This window comes from Alosa pseudoharengus, unplaced genomic scaffold (assembly GCF_046254945.1).
Source record: "Alosa pseudoharengus isolate Yale_2024_CS ecotype anadromous, Long Island Sound unplaced genomic scaffold, YU_APseudo_1.1 YU_APseudo_1.1_scf_8, whole genome shotgun sequence".
Lineage (NCBI taxonomy): Eukaryota > Metazoa > Chordata > Actinopteri > Clupeiformes > Clupeidae > Alosa > Alosa pseudoharengus.
This window is the reverse complement of record NW_027468870.1, coordinates 34,926,691-34,945,489: the sequence shown is the minus strand read 5'-3', so window position 1 is coordinate 34,945,489 and position 18,799 is coordinate 34,926,691. Positions and strand designations below refer to the sequence as shown.

The following is an 18,799-nucleotide window of genomic DNA, read 5'->3' as shown; positions in this document are numbered from 1 at the left end:
ACATATTGGGTAGGCTACTGAAATATTCACAAGAATCCATATAAATTGAATCTTCATGTTGTATTATCAAATATTAGTTGTACAGATGTAGTCTATCTTATACACACTCATTGAACCAACAAAGTAAATGCAAAAATAGAGACTTTTTTGTAATTATTCCATATTTTCTAGTCAGTCTATATCAGAACATCTGACATACAATCTAAATAGTCCACAAGAAACCTCAAAGTGTTGCCTTTCATTTGAGACCAGGATTATGCTTCTACACATAGGGGTTCATGTGCAGTAAGCATTTGATTGTCAGTATTGGATAACCAAAAGTCCTATGGGGAGTTTCCATAGAGCACCTTGGCAAATAATGGTCTAAAGCACTCATATTTTCATTCTATATTGATCTACTTTTGCACACAAGACCCGGTGCTAGGGCTCAGTTGTGTTTCTAAGTGATATCAAGTGACCTAGAGTTCAGGCAAAAACTTGAAATGTGTACATGTGGTTAAATTGGAATTCATGTGGTTAAAATGTTTGGAATGCTGAACGGCGGTCATCCTAACCCTCTAGAGATGGGCATCAGATCATCGGTGTTGAAAGATGTGTTCCCTCAAACCAGATTTAACAACACATATGTATAATGCCTAAAAAAACCTCATCCTAGTTTGTGGACGTATGCTTCGGTGGAAAGACTCAAGACAGTGCTGTTTGGACTTGATCCCGCCATCTTGTCTAGATCTGCATTATACTCTTTAGTAGACCGGTATTTTTCTGTCATTTGTGTCTCATCACAAAACAGCATGTTAAATTCAGGTGTGCTTCATTAGGGTTGTCAACATAACATAAATTAAAGCTCTAAAGACTAATAATTATTCTGGTATCCTGTATCAGTATCCCGGTATTTCTTATCTTGAATTTCAACCAGATAATTCATGGGTAATCTAAGTCCAGTTTCCTGCTGAAGGCAGGTCAACACTAGCCTGGGTGCCAGCCGAACTTTTGAGGTCGGGAAGTTCGGTCTGGCATTGCTCCGTTGTGGAGCAGCTATGCTCGCCCTAGATCTGGTGGACCAATCAAATCGGGCTTTACGATGATGGACAGGTGAGCAACAGCGCCTCGTCTATCACGTCATCTGAGCATGCTTAGATTAGGCCTATGTTTGTAACAAAAACGCTGTGGCTAGATGGAGACATGGCTTTTAAGACCCCATATGCATATTATTTAATGAGGTTTTATCACTGAAAACGATTATTTCTGAAAACTTTGGCCAAAGTTGAGAAGTGGGAAAACTCATGGTTTCACTTTCATCAAGGGGAAACAGCGTGTTGCATTGACATGTTGTTCCCTCGTTCGTTTGAAATCTCTGATTGACCAACTGTTCGAGGGATTTACCACAGCCTTTCCCAGCTGTTTATAACATGTTTGTAGCATATCTGTGTTTACAGAATTGGGGGACATAGGCGATCAGTTTTTTCCTAATAGCCTACCCTACTACATATCTCTTAGATTTCGCTAATGAGTGTTGTAGGAGATATTGACGGCACAATAACTTTTACAAAAGACCAGAAAACAATGTTTAGGCATTTGTTGAGAAGAAGGATGGTTCGTGTGTTCTTCCTACACCTCACGGTAAGCTATTTTGTTGCTCTGATTGGTTAGGTCTATCCAATGGAGTGCAGAGGCATTACCCCCCTGTATCAGTTGAAATACGCCCCATAATTACGTCCCAATGGAGCAGTATCAGACTCATATTCATAGTCAGGCTACGTCAACACATATTCTCCATTCTCACCGACAACAAAAAAAAGATGCATTTAAAAGGACCAAATGCATTCTTTTAATTTAGGTTTGTTTTTATTTGAAGTTTAATGTTAATTCCATGCTGTGGAAGAATAGATGGTGCTTATTGGCTCCAGTCTGAATATCCAGTAGTACAAATCAGATTCAAGTTACACATACGGAACAGAAGAGAGAGAAAGAAGGGAGACACAGACAGAGAAAGAGAAAGAGAACAATGGGCTAGTGTTGGGGGCAAGAACAGTGTGAGAATAAAACCACTTAGCCTATCTAGAAGCTATCTTAAAAAAAAGAAAAAAGATGAAAATAAAACTTTAGTATCCCCATTGGGTTTAAGAAACACACACACTCACACAGATATACGTACATACGTACATACACACACACACACACATACACACACACACACATACACAGAAACACACACACAGCTTACAGTTCAGAGGCCACATGAAGCAACATTCAGAAGCAACATCACAGCCTACGAACACGTTTGTTTCAAACAAAGCAAAACTGCTTTATTTCAGAGTTCATGAAGACAATATCTTTTGAGAAGCCCGCCATTTTGATTTTAAAAACTATAAAAGCACAGGCTCTCCTGTGCAGTCCACTGCAAGCTGCATGAGGTGACATTATGCTAGACATCAAAGGCTAGAGAGTAAACAAAAATATGGAGCCAACTGCATTTTTGTAAAGAAAACACGGTGTGTACAAAGCTCACCTCTGTAGCAGCCCATAAAAGGCTACAAGCAGCGACACCAAGCTTAATACCTCACACTAGTGTTCCAGCTTCCCAAAAACACCATCACACAGGGCATGGACAGGGGGTACTTCGTAAAGCCAGTGTCCCTTTCAGAAAACAAAAAAAATGACAAGCACCATTTCCAACCATTTGCCACGAAAACATTTGAATGCAACACAAATCAGAAGATGCATATGTATCAATGATTAAATCTGTCGATGCCTTTAATCACTTTTAGCTCTTTGCCTCCAAGAACATCTGGCTGATGATCCAGTACCACAGATTCAACAAAAAAATGCAAACTATAGTTTTAACAAAAAAAAATAATAATAATAATTAAAAAGAAAAAAAAATCATACAACAGGTAGTTAACAAAACCTTGGGGGAACCGGTAAGTTTTACCCTTCAATTAGTGGACTATTATGCAAGTCTCAAAGTGAGTATGCATCCCAGTGAAACTATAGTAAAGGAAAAAGAGATGTAAAACCTCTAGCAAAGAAAATAAAAACAACCAAAAAACAGGTCTTGGGGCACAGGATGCAAAAAGAAAAAAACCCTCAAAAGAAAGAAAGACAAGACGGACAGACGGAGAAAGCAACAGAGAGAAACAGAGAGAAGAAGAGAGAAGATGAGAGTGCCGGGACAGGGGAGCGGGGGGAGGCTGGCTGCGGGGCTCTCGTGTCAACCGGAGAACCTGGGGGGGGGGGGGGGTTCAAGACAGAAAGGCAGAGAGAGTGAGAGAGAGAGAGAGAGAGAGAGAGAGAGAGAGCGCAAGAGAGACAAAGATCGGGGCAGGGGTGGGTGGGTTGTGTATTGGCCGTGAAGTCTCACTGAGTCTCATCCTCCACATCTTGCAGTGCTTCTTTATTCTGTTCTTCACCTGAAAAAGGGTTAAAAAAAACAAAAAACAAAAACAAATGGGAAACCATTAGAACCAATACTAATGGAGGTACGTACATCATAACACAAAGAGGGCGGGCATAACAGGAACACAATTCACAAACCACTCGGGACTTCATACTTGAGGCACTGTTAGACAATTACAAAGCCTCATTACCTAAACACTGGCAAGCACGAACAGTGAGTGCATTACTATAGGCAATGTTCGAGTTGTGTCGAGGCACAACTCGCGTTATAATTAGCAAAGTCAGACCAACAGTTCCATAACAACTTGCTGCTTGCCGAGGTTACCATAGAAATGACAGTAGAAGTGCCTCCGCATAACGTGCAGCAAGATGTTGCATTCATGTACAACGGGCAGAGCAGGCAGATAATTATAGGACCCACAGTGTGCCTATTGGCTGCTGTTAGACTGCAACAACTACAAGCCTTGAGGTCTCACTTCTCATGCTGGCAAAGGCAACATCACAATGGATCCATTAGAACTCTTTAGTGATATGGTTTGCTGGGAACGGTATGGTTTTGGTGGCATCCTGTTCAACCGGCATCCTGTTCAGCCACAGACTACAATGCTTTAGTTAGGTGGTAAGACCATATCCTGTTATTTGTCAACTAATAGAATTCGGTTAAAAAACATGATTTGGTTTCGAGGGCAGATGCAGTGGTGCATACAATAAATGCACTAGATCTCAGTGAGTGAGTGAGTGAGTGTAATGTAATTCACAATGTGTGTATGGGTTTGCACATCCGCCCACACAGATGCATATCTACGCCGTAAAGATCTAGATTAACCCTTTGAGCCGAATTGTCATTTTTATAGCTCGTCATATGCAAATGCAGCATGCTCATCATAGCAGAAAAGCAGGTTTATTTCAGTGAGAGTAATGTGTGGCACGAGGAGCTGTTTCATGAGTAATTCTGTGAGGACACACTCAAATGCATCACCAAATGTATCCAACCGTGAAGGTATTCTGATCTTATGCTGGGCTAATGTACAGTGTAAACTGCAACCATTACTCCACTCATCACAATAAAACACCCATCAACCTGTACCAATATAACATTCAAAAACTAGTTAAGGGGCATTATAATACAATATTAGTCCTTCCTTATAGCTAAATAACTGGTTAAGGCAGGTCAACGATGGTTTTTAGGCTAAACTAAAACTAAAATGGGTTCTTTGAAGAAGTTCAGACTGAATGGTGTCAACTACAAAGTGTGTTTCAGTTTGGAGTCTAATTTGATTTGATTCTCATAGACATCTTTGAGTGGTCAAACTTAAGGGACAACTTTTTGAGCAATGTTGCTGGGCAACCACAAAACCAGTTGCATTTCCATTTGGATGATAGAAACAAAACATATTGCCCAATATCAATGGGTGTGTGCACAGCAACAAAACTCAGGAACATTTCCCAGCAACACTACTCTTTAAGTTACCTTGGGTATCATCAGCTTATTACTTCCATATTTGAGCTCACAAAAATCATATATGTTTGGTAACGTGATTTTCTTGGGAATACTGAGAGGGATGTATACAGCCAAAAGGCAGTCACCATAGTATAACCAAGTGGCTACAAATGAGTGAGTGAGTCACATTTGAAAAAAATAAACCACCATCTTGTTACTGACTCATGTTAAATTAGAATGAACTGTTCCTGGCAGATTAGGCCAGTTCTATGATATAATATGACATTAATTTGTTTTCGAAACAATTTGTTCAAGATGAGTATAAAGGAAACATTTATGGATTGAATTTAAATGTCACACCTTGGATAGTACATTTGCAAATAGGGGCTTCTATAGGCCTACATCTTTTACAACCATAAAAATGACATTAAGATCATTAGTCCTGCAAGAGTACATCTGCCCCCTATCATTCTCATCATGTCTGATACTTTGAGCTAATTGACGTCTAGTGTAGTTCTAGTGTAGGCATGGGACATGCCTGTTCATCATAGGCATACATTTACAAACTTGGACATCACAGAAGCACTGGATACATGGGTTAGAATAGTGGTTCTCAAACTTTTCACCATGAGTACCACCTCATTGGCTCTCCAAGTACTACCATTATGACCAGCATTAAAATACAGACGCTTAGGCCAATTTCCCTACATATTTACATTGTACATACTGTTGTGTGTCAGTTATTTTTATTTATTTTTTTTTTTAGAAAGAAATCTTAAATTTAACTTCAGTGATCACGTGGTTATTTTATTTATAATATAGATAGATAGATAGATAGATAGATAGATAACATTTGAAGTGGTTATTTGGTCTTTATGAAAAAAACAAACATCTCAGAGACTCCCAGAGTCTGCATACGCACCAGTGGTACCCGTTCCACAGTATGAGAACCACTGGGTAAGAAGACATCTTAGCTGTGCTGAGATTAAAACGTTGCCTTTCACTACACTTCTACATTAATGGGTTTAAAGGGTTAAGTAACTAGTAAGTATTCCAATGACATGAGGCGGAAGTGATAAAACTGTTTAAGTGAGTGGAAATGCATCAGTCCTCCATGCCAAAAAGACAACAGGCCCGTGAGTAGTTCCTGTTAACACACATGTCTGACTGGATACAAAGAAAACAACTTCCAAAACAAACAGCCCTTGGCAGCGTTCATCTGAGCAGTTTCATGGAGGCCAGGAGCCAAGAGAAGCGCAAGTTTAGTTAGAGACAACACAGAGGAGGAGAGGGAGGGTGGGGCTGGAAGTGAAATGCTGAAGAGAAGAGATGACTTACAAAGTACAGTTCTAAGAGGGAATGGAGGAGGGGGGGTTGTCCTTAGGAATCTACACGTGAAGAATGCAGACAGATGAAAGTTTAGAGCGCTGAACACAGGTCAGAGAGAAGGAAGGGGGGGGTAGAGAGAGAGATGGAAGGAGAGCGTGAGAGAGGAGGGAGAGAGAGAGAGAAAGTGAGGGAGGGAGAGAGAGAGAGAGAGAGAGAGAGAGAGTGAGTGAGGAAGAGGGAGAGGGGGGGGTAGAGAGAGAGATGGAAGGAGAGCGTGAGAGAGGAGGGAGAGAGAGAGAGAAAGTGAGGGAGGAAGAGAGAGAGAGAGAGAGAGAGAGTGAGTGAGGAAGAGAGAAGGAAGGGGGGGTAGAGAGAGAGATGGAAGGAGAGCGTGAGAGAGGAGGGAGAGAGAGAGAGAAAGTGAGGGAGGAAGAGAGAAAGTGAGGGAGGGAGAGAGAGTGAGGAAGAGGGAGAGAGGGGGGGGGGGGGGTCTTACCATCTCCCTGCATGTCTGATGTCCATAGTGTCAGGTTGTCACGGAGCAGCTGCATGATGAGTGTGGAGTCCTTGTAGCTCTCCTCGCTCAGTGTATCCAGTTCTGCAATCGCATCATCAAAGGCCGCTTTCGCCAACCTGACAGACAGACAGACAGAAAGAGAGAAAGAGAGAGAGACAGAGGGACGAAGGTCAAACGAAAGAAATCACACAGAAACAGCATTCACACAGACACTAACACCTTAGACACAGTGAGAATAGGGCCTTAAAATGTGGGAATCACTGCCTCTGTGTGTGCGTGTGTGTGTGTGTGTGTGTGTGTGTGTGTGTGTGTGTGTGTGTGTGTGTGTGTGTGTGTGTGTAAGACTAGTGAATAGCAGACACCCTGGCCACGGTTCCTTAAGCAAAGATAACAAGCCACTTGATGTAGGAGAGAGGCCTTTTGTGTGCCTTGTTGCTAGGGGAGCCAGTGTCTCAATCTCAGGGTGAACCCAACAGTTATGCAACCATTAACCTCACACCTGTCTCACCCGACACAGGGAAAAGGAGGGCAGCCGAGAAGAGAGCGAGACGACTGACACCACAGACACACGTAATTATGGGGAAACAAGGCAGAACATCAAGGGACCTGATCACACATACTATGCAGCTAATGTGGGTCCTCTTTACCATCACAATCCGTTGCTACTGCTGAAGGCCTAAGCTTTCACTCACAAAGAGAGCACTATTAGAACACATGAGGGGAAATGTGCTGGATTTCTCATGCAGAATGTGTGCTATGATCATTACAAGCCTGTTACTGTGAGAGTGCTTAACGAGTTCTCATACTTTCTGAAAAAGACATCAGCAAGCCTGTTTTGCTGACAGTTTGCCCTAAAAGGTGAGCATCCCTGAACAGGCATCATTAGAAATGGCTTACTTAACTAGTTATATCACATGCCAACACTCAGCCTTGAGGGAATTACACTGGTTTTGGATCAACTTAAAATGGCTGGAGCTGGCTGGAGTCACACCATGTAAAAGTCTCCTTCCAACTTTGTCTGGTTGGTCCATTTTAAACAGTCCTTAACTTATGCTTTTGAGGAAAGCCTAAGACATATATCAGCTCTAAAACACTAGAAAATAAATGTCTTCATCTTCATGACTTTTCAGCATGTGTACAGACCTAGTCAATTGCACAATACTGCAAGCTTATGATGATTGTTCAAGAGCAATATAATTACCATAGTTAGAAACAAAGCCAAACACAGTTTTACAAGTGACTAATCCACCAACCTCCCTAGCATCATTAGCTGTTCAAGATGACAAACAGTATCACTATGCAATAATGCGTCATTTCAAACTAGTCATTCCTCCTCTCACAACAAGGGGACTGAGGCCTATTCTCCACATCAACTCACTTGAGCAGCACTAAATCAAAATGTCAACACACGTTACTAGGGGTGTGAATCTCTCATGTAAAAGACGATACGATTCACATCTAGATACATGGGCACGATTCGATACAAGAAAAGATACATGTTCATAAAAAACGATTCAGTACGATGCGATGCGATTCGATGCAGTTTGATGCAGTTGAAGAATTGAAAGCATTTTGAAAGATTTTTTATCATTTGCTTAAGGTGCACATTAATTTTATATTATAAATTATCATGGTCATGTCAATTAGGCAAAAACAAATGTGTGAATATGATTATCTAAACTGAGGTTTGTATCATATATTGTATTGAAATGAAAAAAGAATAGTCTACATTTCAGCCAAACAAAGCAGCCAAATACAACATAAAAATACATTTTTATAGACTTTTATAGTTTTATAGTTATATCTGATTGTTTTCAAGGAGCTGTAGCCTATTGTTGAGGTAAGACAATACCGAAATAAAATAAAACGGTGCTTAAGACAATCTTGGCCTTTTCTCATAGCCTACAAGAACAACATAGGCCTACATATCAATGAACTGGGCCTATTTTTTTCCAAGTCTGAGTGAATATGAACAAAATAATAATAATTTGTACATCGTTTTTAGCAGCAAGGGCCAAATTATTCTTTAACATTAAGGAAATCCCTTCATCAAACGTAAGACTACTCTACAGACTATCGTTGCCGTTTAGGAATGCTATAGTAAGTGTTTAATTTCGCGCTGGATTTTGACAAACAAAGGAGTAAAATCTGTCAAACACCGACAGAGTGCGAGTTGTCACGTGCTTAAGTTGCAGTAGATGTATGGGTAATGAAGTCCTTTGTCTACTTTGGGCAATGAGTGTAGCCCAAAACGAACTTCATTACCCACAAATCCGTGCCACGTGTAGTTTCAAAACAGGAAGTGGGATGAACGCGCTGCTTGCAACGTAAATCAGAGTCTGAGCGAGCAGAAAAGGTTATGAACCGATTTGTAACAAGTAAATCGATATAACGACCGGTTCATTTCAGTTTTATTCCGATACGGGGCTTCACATATCGATGTAGACGTATCTTACACGTTAAAAACGGATACCGATACGTATCGGTTAATCTTTACACCCCTACACGTTACACATGTCAACATCAAGCACGGCAGCCCGTTCCAAGGACGCGGTCTACTTTCTGTGGTCTTGTCTGCATTGTCTAAGGAGAGCTGCACGTTTTCCCAAGATGCAAGCATCTTTTTTTTTCTTCTAAAGCATCTTTTTTCTTCCTCTAAAGAGAGCTACACGTTTTCCCAAAGCTCTCACATTAATCTTTTCAACCCAACACATTTGGTGTGGGTTTGGGGGTGGAGGGTCATCTCTCACCTGCATGCGCGGTCAGGGGAGTTGAGGATTTCGTAGTAGAATACGGAGAAGTTGAGGGCCAGTCCCAGGCGAATGGGGTGTGTAGGCGCCAGCTCGCTCATAGCGATATCGCTGGCGGCTTTGTACGCGACCAAACTGTTCTCCGCCGCTTCCTTCCTGTCGTTCCCAGTAGCAAACTCAGCCAGGTACCTGTGGTAGTCACCCTTCCTACAGGGCCAACGAGAGAGAGCGAGAGAGAGGGAGAGGGAGGGAGAGAGAGAGAGAGAGAGGGGAAGGAAGGGAGAGGGAGTGGGCGACAGGGCAGAAAGTGAAGAGGACAGCTGTGAAACAATAGGCTACAAATTATACAAACTTTATCAAGACTTTTTATTTGGCCACTACTTCCACAGCAAGGAGATGTGATGGCTTAATGCTTCCTGGTTGGTTTCTAAACGGATTACACTTTTAGAATAGCATTTAAGAATAGTTTAATAGTTTAAAACACCAAAGTCAATACTCATTACAACAGTTAATAACTCAAGGTTTTAAAAACAATTGGGAGACTGTGGACGTACATTTTGTAGTAGAAAACCTTAGACTCTCCCGAGCCTGCAGCAGGAATGAGGTGCTTGTCCAGTACATCCAGAATGTCGTTACAGATCGATTTCAGTTCATTCTCAACCTGCAGACACACACACAGGAGGAAAGAGACCACAGGTTTAAAACAAACATTAAAACAACCACAGAATGCATCGTTTTTCCCTAACCGCTGCAGTAATGTCTTGTTAAAGGCAGAATCAGGACAGTGGAGAGCTCTCCTCTGGGTCCGTAGTGACCGCTGCTCCACACCCATCCTGGCCTGATGTGTGCCACCAGGAAAGCAGGCTGCAGGTGAAATGCTGTTTCTGAGGTCCGTGCCTCGCTTATCTGCAGGGTCCTGCACTAGTGTTTGACCTAGATGCTGACTAACAGTGTATGCTAATACGATTTTTGGGTTACAGAGACCTGGGAACAATGTGCTTCATATTGGAAGATCATTAACTAGTGGTGCATTCACAGAACATGAATCATTCCCTTCTAACTGACAAACAGAGACACACTGACAACAGATCATATTTGGCCCGAGAACACAACACACACAATGCACAACGTTTATCCATCATATATGCTGATAAGGGGGGAATGAAGTAATAAAGTTTGAATTTATTTAAAAAAAAATGTTATTTACGTGTAGATATTTCTTGTGTCTTGTGGCATGCCCATTGTGTTCTAGTCATAGAATACCTCTTCACACGATATTCAGAATGCACACTGCACATGTCACGCACTATAGTCGGAACCCCTACCATTAGCTCACGCTAGTAAATTACCTTTATTATTTTTTTCCATTCATTTGCCTTTTTCTCTTGCCCTTTCGTATCCATCAATCAATCTTTTAATCCTTTTAACGACTCTGTGCCTTGCTGCTCTAAAGAACAGCACCTCTGGCAAATACTAGGAAGACAGCTGAATAGCCTCTCTTCAGCCACGAATATGGATTATATTAGGTTATATTAGAACTTAATATAATAATCATCATCATATCTACTTCATATACAACCTCATTAGTTCACATACAGCCCAAGCATCATGTGTGGACCCATTAAACGACAACCAAGAGACCATTCAATGTGGAAGGTATAATCTTTCAGTTACCTAGTTCCCAAAAAAGATGCAGGAACAAGAAAGGCTTGTTCACAATTCTACTTCTACAAAAATTGCACATCAATCTATAACCTAGTCTCAGGGATTTAACAGTGGTAATTTCACTCAAAGTGATGGCCAGCGCTACTTCCACTATCATGTCTGGGATAACACAGTCCTGCTCTCACCGTTTGCCTGTATTCCCGGATCATCTTAAGTTTGTCTTCTCCTCCCTTGGTCTCCTCCTTCTGTTCGATGCTACTGATTATCCTCCAGGAAGCTCTCCTGGCGCCGATGACGTTCTTGTAGGCCACAGACAGCAGGTTTCGCTCCTCCACGGTCAGCTCTGTGTCCATACGCGCCACGTTCTTCATGGACTCCACCATTTCTGCAGGGAGACAGACAGCAAGGTGTCCAAGAACCAGTTATTCACTGCAAGACACAGCAGCAGAAAAAACAGATGTTTCGAAATCACATTACATTTCATACTCTATATATTCGCCCATGGCAGTCCCTTCACAACCTGACATTTCCGATTCATTGAGGGCAAGAGATAAGGCTTTAAAGGAAGCACAGTCTTCCTAATGATGCTGGAAAAAAAGAGGGAGGAGCCACTGGTATAGGCTACTGTCTACTTGAGAAAAAACAATGGTTATCTTTTCATGAACACTGGTGACACCTCCATGCTGTACAGACAAGACAGCACAAGCATCTGCCATACAGGGCACCAGAGGGAATGAAACCTGGCAGGGCTGGAGGTCCAAGGAGGGGGGGGGGGGGTGATGCCGGATCAGCTGTGCGAGCGTCTCGTAAATCCACAATGGGAGCGATGGCAAGCAGGAAAAGCGACCCCACCCAGCTTTGCTCTCCTCCCCTGCGCTACGCCGCTCGGCTCTGTTCACAGCTGCCGCGCCAGTGAGTCAGTGAAAATAAGCTCCTTACTGAGAGAAGGGGGATTACCAGAGCCCCCACGCCCAGCCTGCAGCCTGGCGCCCACTCCACTCTCTCTCACTCCCACCACCACGCGAGAGGGGAGACACTGCAGCGCTGAGCGCACCACAAGCAGCCCACCAACACACACACACACACACACACACACACACACACACACACACACACACACACACACACACACACACACACACACACACACACACCCAGAGATGTCTGGACTCTGGAGATGATGAAAGAAAGAAAGAAAAAAAAAAAAAACCTCTACGCACTCAGGAAGCATGTGGCAAATGATATTGTTATAAAAAGGAGGACACATGGAGCAGAACTCTGTCTGGTTTCTTTGTCTGTGGAACTGCTGGGCTACTGGATCCAACAACAGTGTGAGTATTGGGCCTTGGCAAAATGGCTGCCTGACCTGGAGAATCTATCAGTTCAGGCAAACAGCCTCCAGCTATGCATGTAGCCTGGAGTGCCTTTAGGATTAACTAAGCACTTATCAGTTTCAATGCTCATTCAATGGTCGGGACTCAAGCAGTTTTAAAAAAAAAAAAAAAAAAAAAAAAAAAAAAAGATAAAAATGCAATAAAAGACAACTGGAAGTCAACTTCAAAATCTGTACTTACACCAGGTCTTGCTGCTTAAGAAACCTAAGAAACAGAAATAAATCAATTCAAATCCATTTTCACAGCCACCGTTATCTGACCACCTTCTAACCCACCCCACTCAGCAACACACCATGTAAATCACACCTAATCAACCCAGCCTTCAAGATAAAACACCATTACGTTTGTGTTAAGAAAAAAACTCATTTGAGATAACTGGATTCTTGCATAATGTAGCCCGCTACTGCATGTTACACAAGCTGTGTGACAAGTTGCTGCACTTGCCTAATTAATTTAGTGCCATGACACTGTATGTTCACAAAGTGTGACTGTTGTGCAGAATAGGCCCTAGTGAGCCTATTTTCAGTGCCAGTAACCAAAACGGAGTGCCGTTTCCAACGTAGTGCTATTTCTAACCTCATTTACCTCTGACCTTCAACACGTAACGTGCTACCAGGCAACGCAAAGGTCAGGAGAATTCTTGCACTTCGAATTGTTTTGTGTCCATTCACTGTTACACTGACAGTCTGAGAATTATGCACTAGTCTATTATTCCAACCAGTTACTACACTTTGTTATATAGCATATAGTCAATTAATCTGTTTCTTACATGTCTCCATTCGTGTCTGTAAAAAGTGTCAGTCATGTCAATACGTTCAATCTTTCACATCTCTAATCAATATTTACAGTGTGCCAGTGCAGGGGAAAAACTTCACAAAGGTAATTCGCGGAAATGACGCCATTTCAAACGATTTTCAGATAAAACTAATTTCCATGAAATTTCAGTGAAGGGGAGTGGCCTTACAACAGGCTCCAAATCCTTTTCAGATCTCTAATGTCTAATGTGTAAAGGTGCAGCACAAGGGTTCATTTAACCACCCCTTTCCCCCTTTTTAATGGAAAGTCTGGGAGCACGCCAGTGTATATAGATCTATAAGGAAGAGAGTGATCAGTGCAAAAGTGGAGCTGAGGTAAGAAAGAATCACACACACAAAGGCACTCCGAAGAGCCTTGTGCCAAGGAGGCAAACGTTTGCAGGTCGTGTTCAAACAAGACGAGAGAGAGAGAGAGAGAGGCCACCATTCATGACTCATAGCCGACTGATACCAAGGTATTAGCTTCTAAAACCTGGACAAAAAACCCCTCAAGACCAGCACATTTTAGCGAACTAAACTAAACTCGGTTCTCGCACAAGCCACCACCTGTAACCCGCCTTGGAGGTCCATGGTCCGCAGAGCGGGGTGCACTGCTATGCGGGGAGAGTAAAGGCCTCTCTGTGCAGGCAGTATGGCTCAGCCAATAGTGGGATACTATGAGCTCTTTGAAACATGCTGCTGTAATTCGATGCCTTTCGTCAGAAGGACATCTCTGTATCTCTTTCACTCTCCCCCTCCTCGCTCTCTCTGCCCTGCAGGCTGACGAGCTCTCTTCAAGTCATTAGGCAGGGATTGTTCCTGACAAGAATCTCTGCTTGGAAATGTGCAAGTTTCTGCTTAAAAATGACATTCCTGTACCTTAGACTAATGCCCATGCCTTGTGTCACAGCGAGCACTTTCTGTTCACTATTTCTGTTAGCCTATGTCTGGCTTGAGCTACCAGAAATGTATATTTTCAAATAAACGATTTCAAGGTGAACATTGTTTCTGTGATGACACTCAGAGACAATGATGCAAATTCAATTCCTCATTTCAGACTTCAGAAGAAGCTTCAATACGGGCGTACCAGAAAAAATACAACTCGCGGACCCAAATTATCTCTTTTCACAAGAGGGATAAAAGGGCCTGAACAAAAACAGGCCAGTTCATTAGTCTGATGCAGCCCCAGAGCCACACAGCAGACAGACTGCCTGATGCATGCTGGCTCGTTACTGTACGTTGTGCGAGTGCGAGGCTGGCTGGTGTGTGTGTGTGTTTTGTAGTGGTGGCAGGGGGTGGTGGTGGCACTGGCATTACCACACTGAATTGGAATTCTTTCAGGTCGGCTGGGTGGCCAGAGAGAAGCCCTCCCACCGAGACCACAGGCAGTCCAACTGTGCACTTCCTCATCTGTGGAGCGAGAGGAGGTGAGGAGGGATGGACAGAGAGAGAGAGGGAGGGGAAGGAGAGGACGCTGAGAGGAGGGAAACAAAGACCGGCCATTCTGATAGCGCCTTTTCCTTTTGACTTCCAGCAAGTAGACAGATCCATATGTACTCAACCATTCACAGGGCCATGCAAAAAAAAGACATTACGTAAGAGACCTCCCACCCCCCCATTCTCCAACTACCCCCATCCCCACCCCCCAACACACACAGGGGCTGCATGCCTCCCTCTGGTTTGCTCATCTGGCTCGACCCCAGCTGCACTCTCCAATTCTTGCATTCCTCCAGAGCAAGCAGGACAGTGAGAGAGAGAGAGAGAGAGAGAGAGAGAGAGACAGAGAGAGAGAGAGAGAGACAGAGACAGAGAGCAGAGAGCGCATAAGATTAGAAGTCGTCTGCCGGAGACCACGCCTGTTAGGGAAGGGTGGGAGGAGGACACTTGCCAGGTCCTGTTTCAGAACATGCATCACCCACACAAGAGGTGTCCCGTCCCAGAGACAACCACACACACACACACACACACAAAAGTGTGAAATTATGAAACAATCCTATTGCTGTCTGTTGTCATGGCATTCTCTGCTAGTTGGAAGAGGACACCACTTACTGGACCCCTCTTAAAAGCCATTACATGATGAAATACTCGGAGCATTCAGGAAACAAAGAGGGCCACTAATTAGAGCAGTCCAGAACGACAAGTTACTCTGTAGTACAAATGTCCCGTTGCCACTCAAAGATTGTTCCTTTCTATGTCAGAGACCTTATTCTAGTACAAGGACTCCAAAGCCATTGATTAGACAACTAACAGAATGATTCACAATTCCAATAAAATCTAAACTTAAACAATACATCACTCAATGATATGACCAAGCATATCAAAGAGAGGAAGTGGAAACACACATCAAGTTCCATGGTCACCTCTAACACAAGTATAAAACACAATCATTTTTTATCACACTTCATTAGACCTAAAACATTTGTAGAGATAAATACAACATTCTTGAAGGTATTGTTTGACATCCCAAATTACTGTCAAATTAACAAAGATTTTTTTTTTTCAGCTGTCTATTCTCGCTGTGCTGCTGTATGCTCAAAACAATCTTGTGTTCAAACACAGCAAGCCCTGATAAAAGGCAGGTATGAGTTTTCATCTCATAAATTAGTTGATTCCACTATCAGACAACACTGGCATTGGTGGAATAAAAAAATAATAGTTTTACTGCAAAGCATTTGAAAATGTAAGCCTTTAGCTTCAAATATGGAATGTGTGTCTTTCTTGGGTATACTATACAGAAAACACAAGAGCTCCAATGTTCCCCATTCGTCAGTTTTTTTCTTTAACGCCACTGAATGAGCATGTCGATCATCCCGCCCAGTGGCCTATATTTAATGAATGAGCACTGTGGGCTGGCCCATTGAGAAAGGGGAGGGACCGTATTTACTTTTGTCAGTCAATTCATCAACTATGAGCACTACGTTTGCGCTCAGATATACCACTTAGGCTGCACAACGGTCAATTTTGTTATGTGTAACATACATATTTATGTACTGCAACTGTTCATAAATACACAATCCTTTCAAAACGTTTTATTTCAATGCAACACCCTTCGTGGTTATGGGTAACCTACTACAAGTGGTAAACAAGATTGAATAGTTAATACTGTGTTTTGACAACTTACTATTGACCAATTACTTAATATACAATTGATGTATTGACATTATTGTGGCAAAGATGTCAACACGTTTTCGTCACAACAGACTGGTCTTGCTCGTCACATGGTGCTAGAGAATGACCACTTTAGTGGTAGTAAAGGATATTTTCTGCCTAATTAATAAAAAAAGTGACCCACAAACCATCCCAACACTGACATATTGTTGACATTATTGTCAGACATATGCATATTCTCTGTTAAAGGGGAATAGTAATACTGGGAGTGAATCAATCAGTCATTGGTAAGTAAACGTGACGCGTATACCAACATACTATTTACAAAGAATTATCACAACCTATGTTTTAAGATAACCAACATTACCTTGTCTGGCAAACTGCGGCCTGACATATAGATATACGTACTACCTGGTATGAAAGCCAATGCTAGTAGCGAGCTAGATTGGATGTAGAAAAGTTAGCTACCGTGAAATGTTGATAAACAAGAGCAATTCCAAAACATGCCATCAAGCCCACCTTAAGTTCGGTTTGCGGAGTACAAGTTCACTGAAAACAATACATTTCACAAGGCTAGCAAGTTCGTAATAGGAGCTATGCTAACGTGAATTAGCTGCTGTCAGCCATGCTAGCTTACCAATTATTCTAAAATAATGTCATGTGTCATAACTTTACATTGACTTCGATGGATTAAGAGTGCCAAATAACAACGCATACTAACTTGTCAGCTTCTCATTGCATGGTAAGCTAACTGTACTTCACTGCCTTTTCAGATGGCATGCTCAGCTTTGCTGTCCTATGCAATCTGACAATTAGATTTTAAGCTTATGCTTCCTAGCAGGATGACCAAGGTGGTTTTCGCTTTACACAAGCATCTATTCAGTTGACGCTAAATAGTGCAAACACAATCTGAATTTACAACACTAACCATTCTTAATAAGATATGATTGTACTACAATGCGTTAACCAGTTCCATTAAAGCGATCGTTTAATTTAGCTTAGTGAGCCATTCGGGAAACGTGTGATACACGAGTCCACATGAAACCCAACCCACCATAGCACACACAGGCTATCTGGGTATAGCATGCTGTTGGCCGCAAATGTGACAGAACTTCACGTTGGTGGTTACGGCCACGAAGCTAGCATGTTCTTTTGCTCTAGCATTACTTACTGCGGGCCATATGCAGCTTCAACGTGATTCGAGTGTTTAGTCTATTCCCGTAATGTGGGAGCATTTGAGGCAATGATTTAACGTTAACGCCAATAGTTCATTATATTTGCCCCTATTCTTACCATCTGGCTAACGCGTTAACGTGTCGTTAACATTAACGTTATTCAGTTAAGGCAGCTCGCCAATATTTTTAATTGTTGGAAGGCTTAAAAGTAACGTCACAGATCATATTTACGTTATCGAAAACACTTTCCCTGTGACACCCCCTAACCCTTACGTTAACGGTACGGCTAACACAAAGCTATCATGCTAGACTGACTAGCTTGCGGACCACTGATCAGCAAGCTAGTAACCCAGCCTTTATCGAAGAGTCGGTCACCCTCCAAGTTACCGACAATCAGATCATAATGTTAGTGTTAGGTATTGACAGGTGTTTTCAACATTAAACGTTACGTCAGTTCAAACGAACATAACTGTTAGCCATTTTACACGGCTTCTTTCAAAACGTCTCGTCCGCTCCCGTTTTCGCTCTCTCCCTGTAGCCCCCCACAAGAGGGAGGGTGAGGAACATGTCCTGCAGTAACGTTAGCGTTAACCGTGTATCTCATTAAGCTAATCAATCTAGTTCTAACGTTACTTACCGTCATATCTCTCTGCTTGCTCGGCAAGTTTTGCCTGATATACTAGGTGCTCTCGGTCTCCCATGTTGTACAGGCGTAAGGTTGGCGATCTTGGGCGGGCGGAGGTAAAGAGGCTCAGAGACGGGAGAGAATCTCGACCGAGGATTCCTGACGGAGCAACAGCGGCACGGAGTTCCCACTCTACCGGTAGCTTCGCTCTAAAGATGGCGTCGGAACTCCATCCGGGAAATGTACTCTATCCACGCCACACATAAGCACGGCCCCCTCCTCCTGTTACAGCGCACTCTCAAAGGTGCGGAACGCATTCTGCTACTGTAGGCGTAGAATCTAGTACATTGGGCCTACAACTAAAGCGGCCTGATGCAGTGAAGACAACCCACCCACGCCTATGTTTGTATTATATCGAAATCATACGAAGATATTTTGCCTCTATATCCTATGGGATACACATGCAAAATAGTATCAGGCTACAGTACTCACTGGGAATATAAACACTGGATGAGAGAAGGATGCATACTGGTGTCCTGAGATATCTCTGCTCATGGAACACCTCTCCTATCCAATAAGAAATTAATAAATAGTTCGACAATTGT

General features: G+C 42.6%; 1 protein-coding gene across 1 annotated transcript; it reads right to left on the bottom strand.

Moving 5' to 3' along the window:
• Positions 1-1,823: 1,823 nt before the first annotated feature.
• LOC143112521 (14-3-3 protein epsilon-like) lies at positions 1,824-18,433 on the bottom strand. Its single transcript, XM_076274781.1, has 6 exons — positions 18,207-18,433; positions 11,284-11,483; positions 9,988-10,094; positions 9,434-9,640; positions 6,663-6,799; positions 1,824-3,410 (listed from the first exon to the last, which is right to left on the bottom strand). Exons 1-6 carry the CDS (start codon positions 18,268-18,270, stop codon positions 3,358-3,360), a joined length of 768 nt encoding a protein of 255 aa, XP_076130896.1. The 5' UTR covers positions 18,271-18,433; the 3' UTR covers positions 1,824-3,357.
• Between the last annotated feature and the right edge of the window lie 366 nt (positions 18,434-18,799).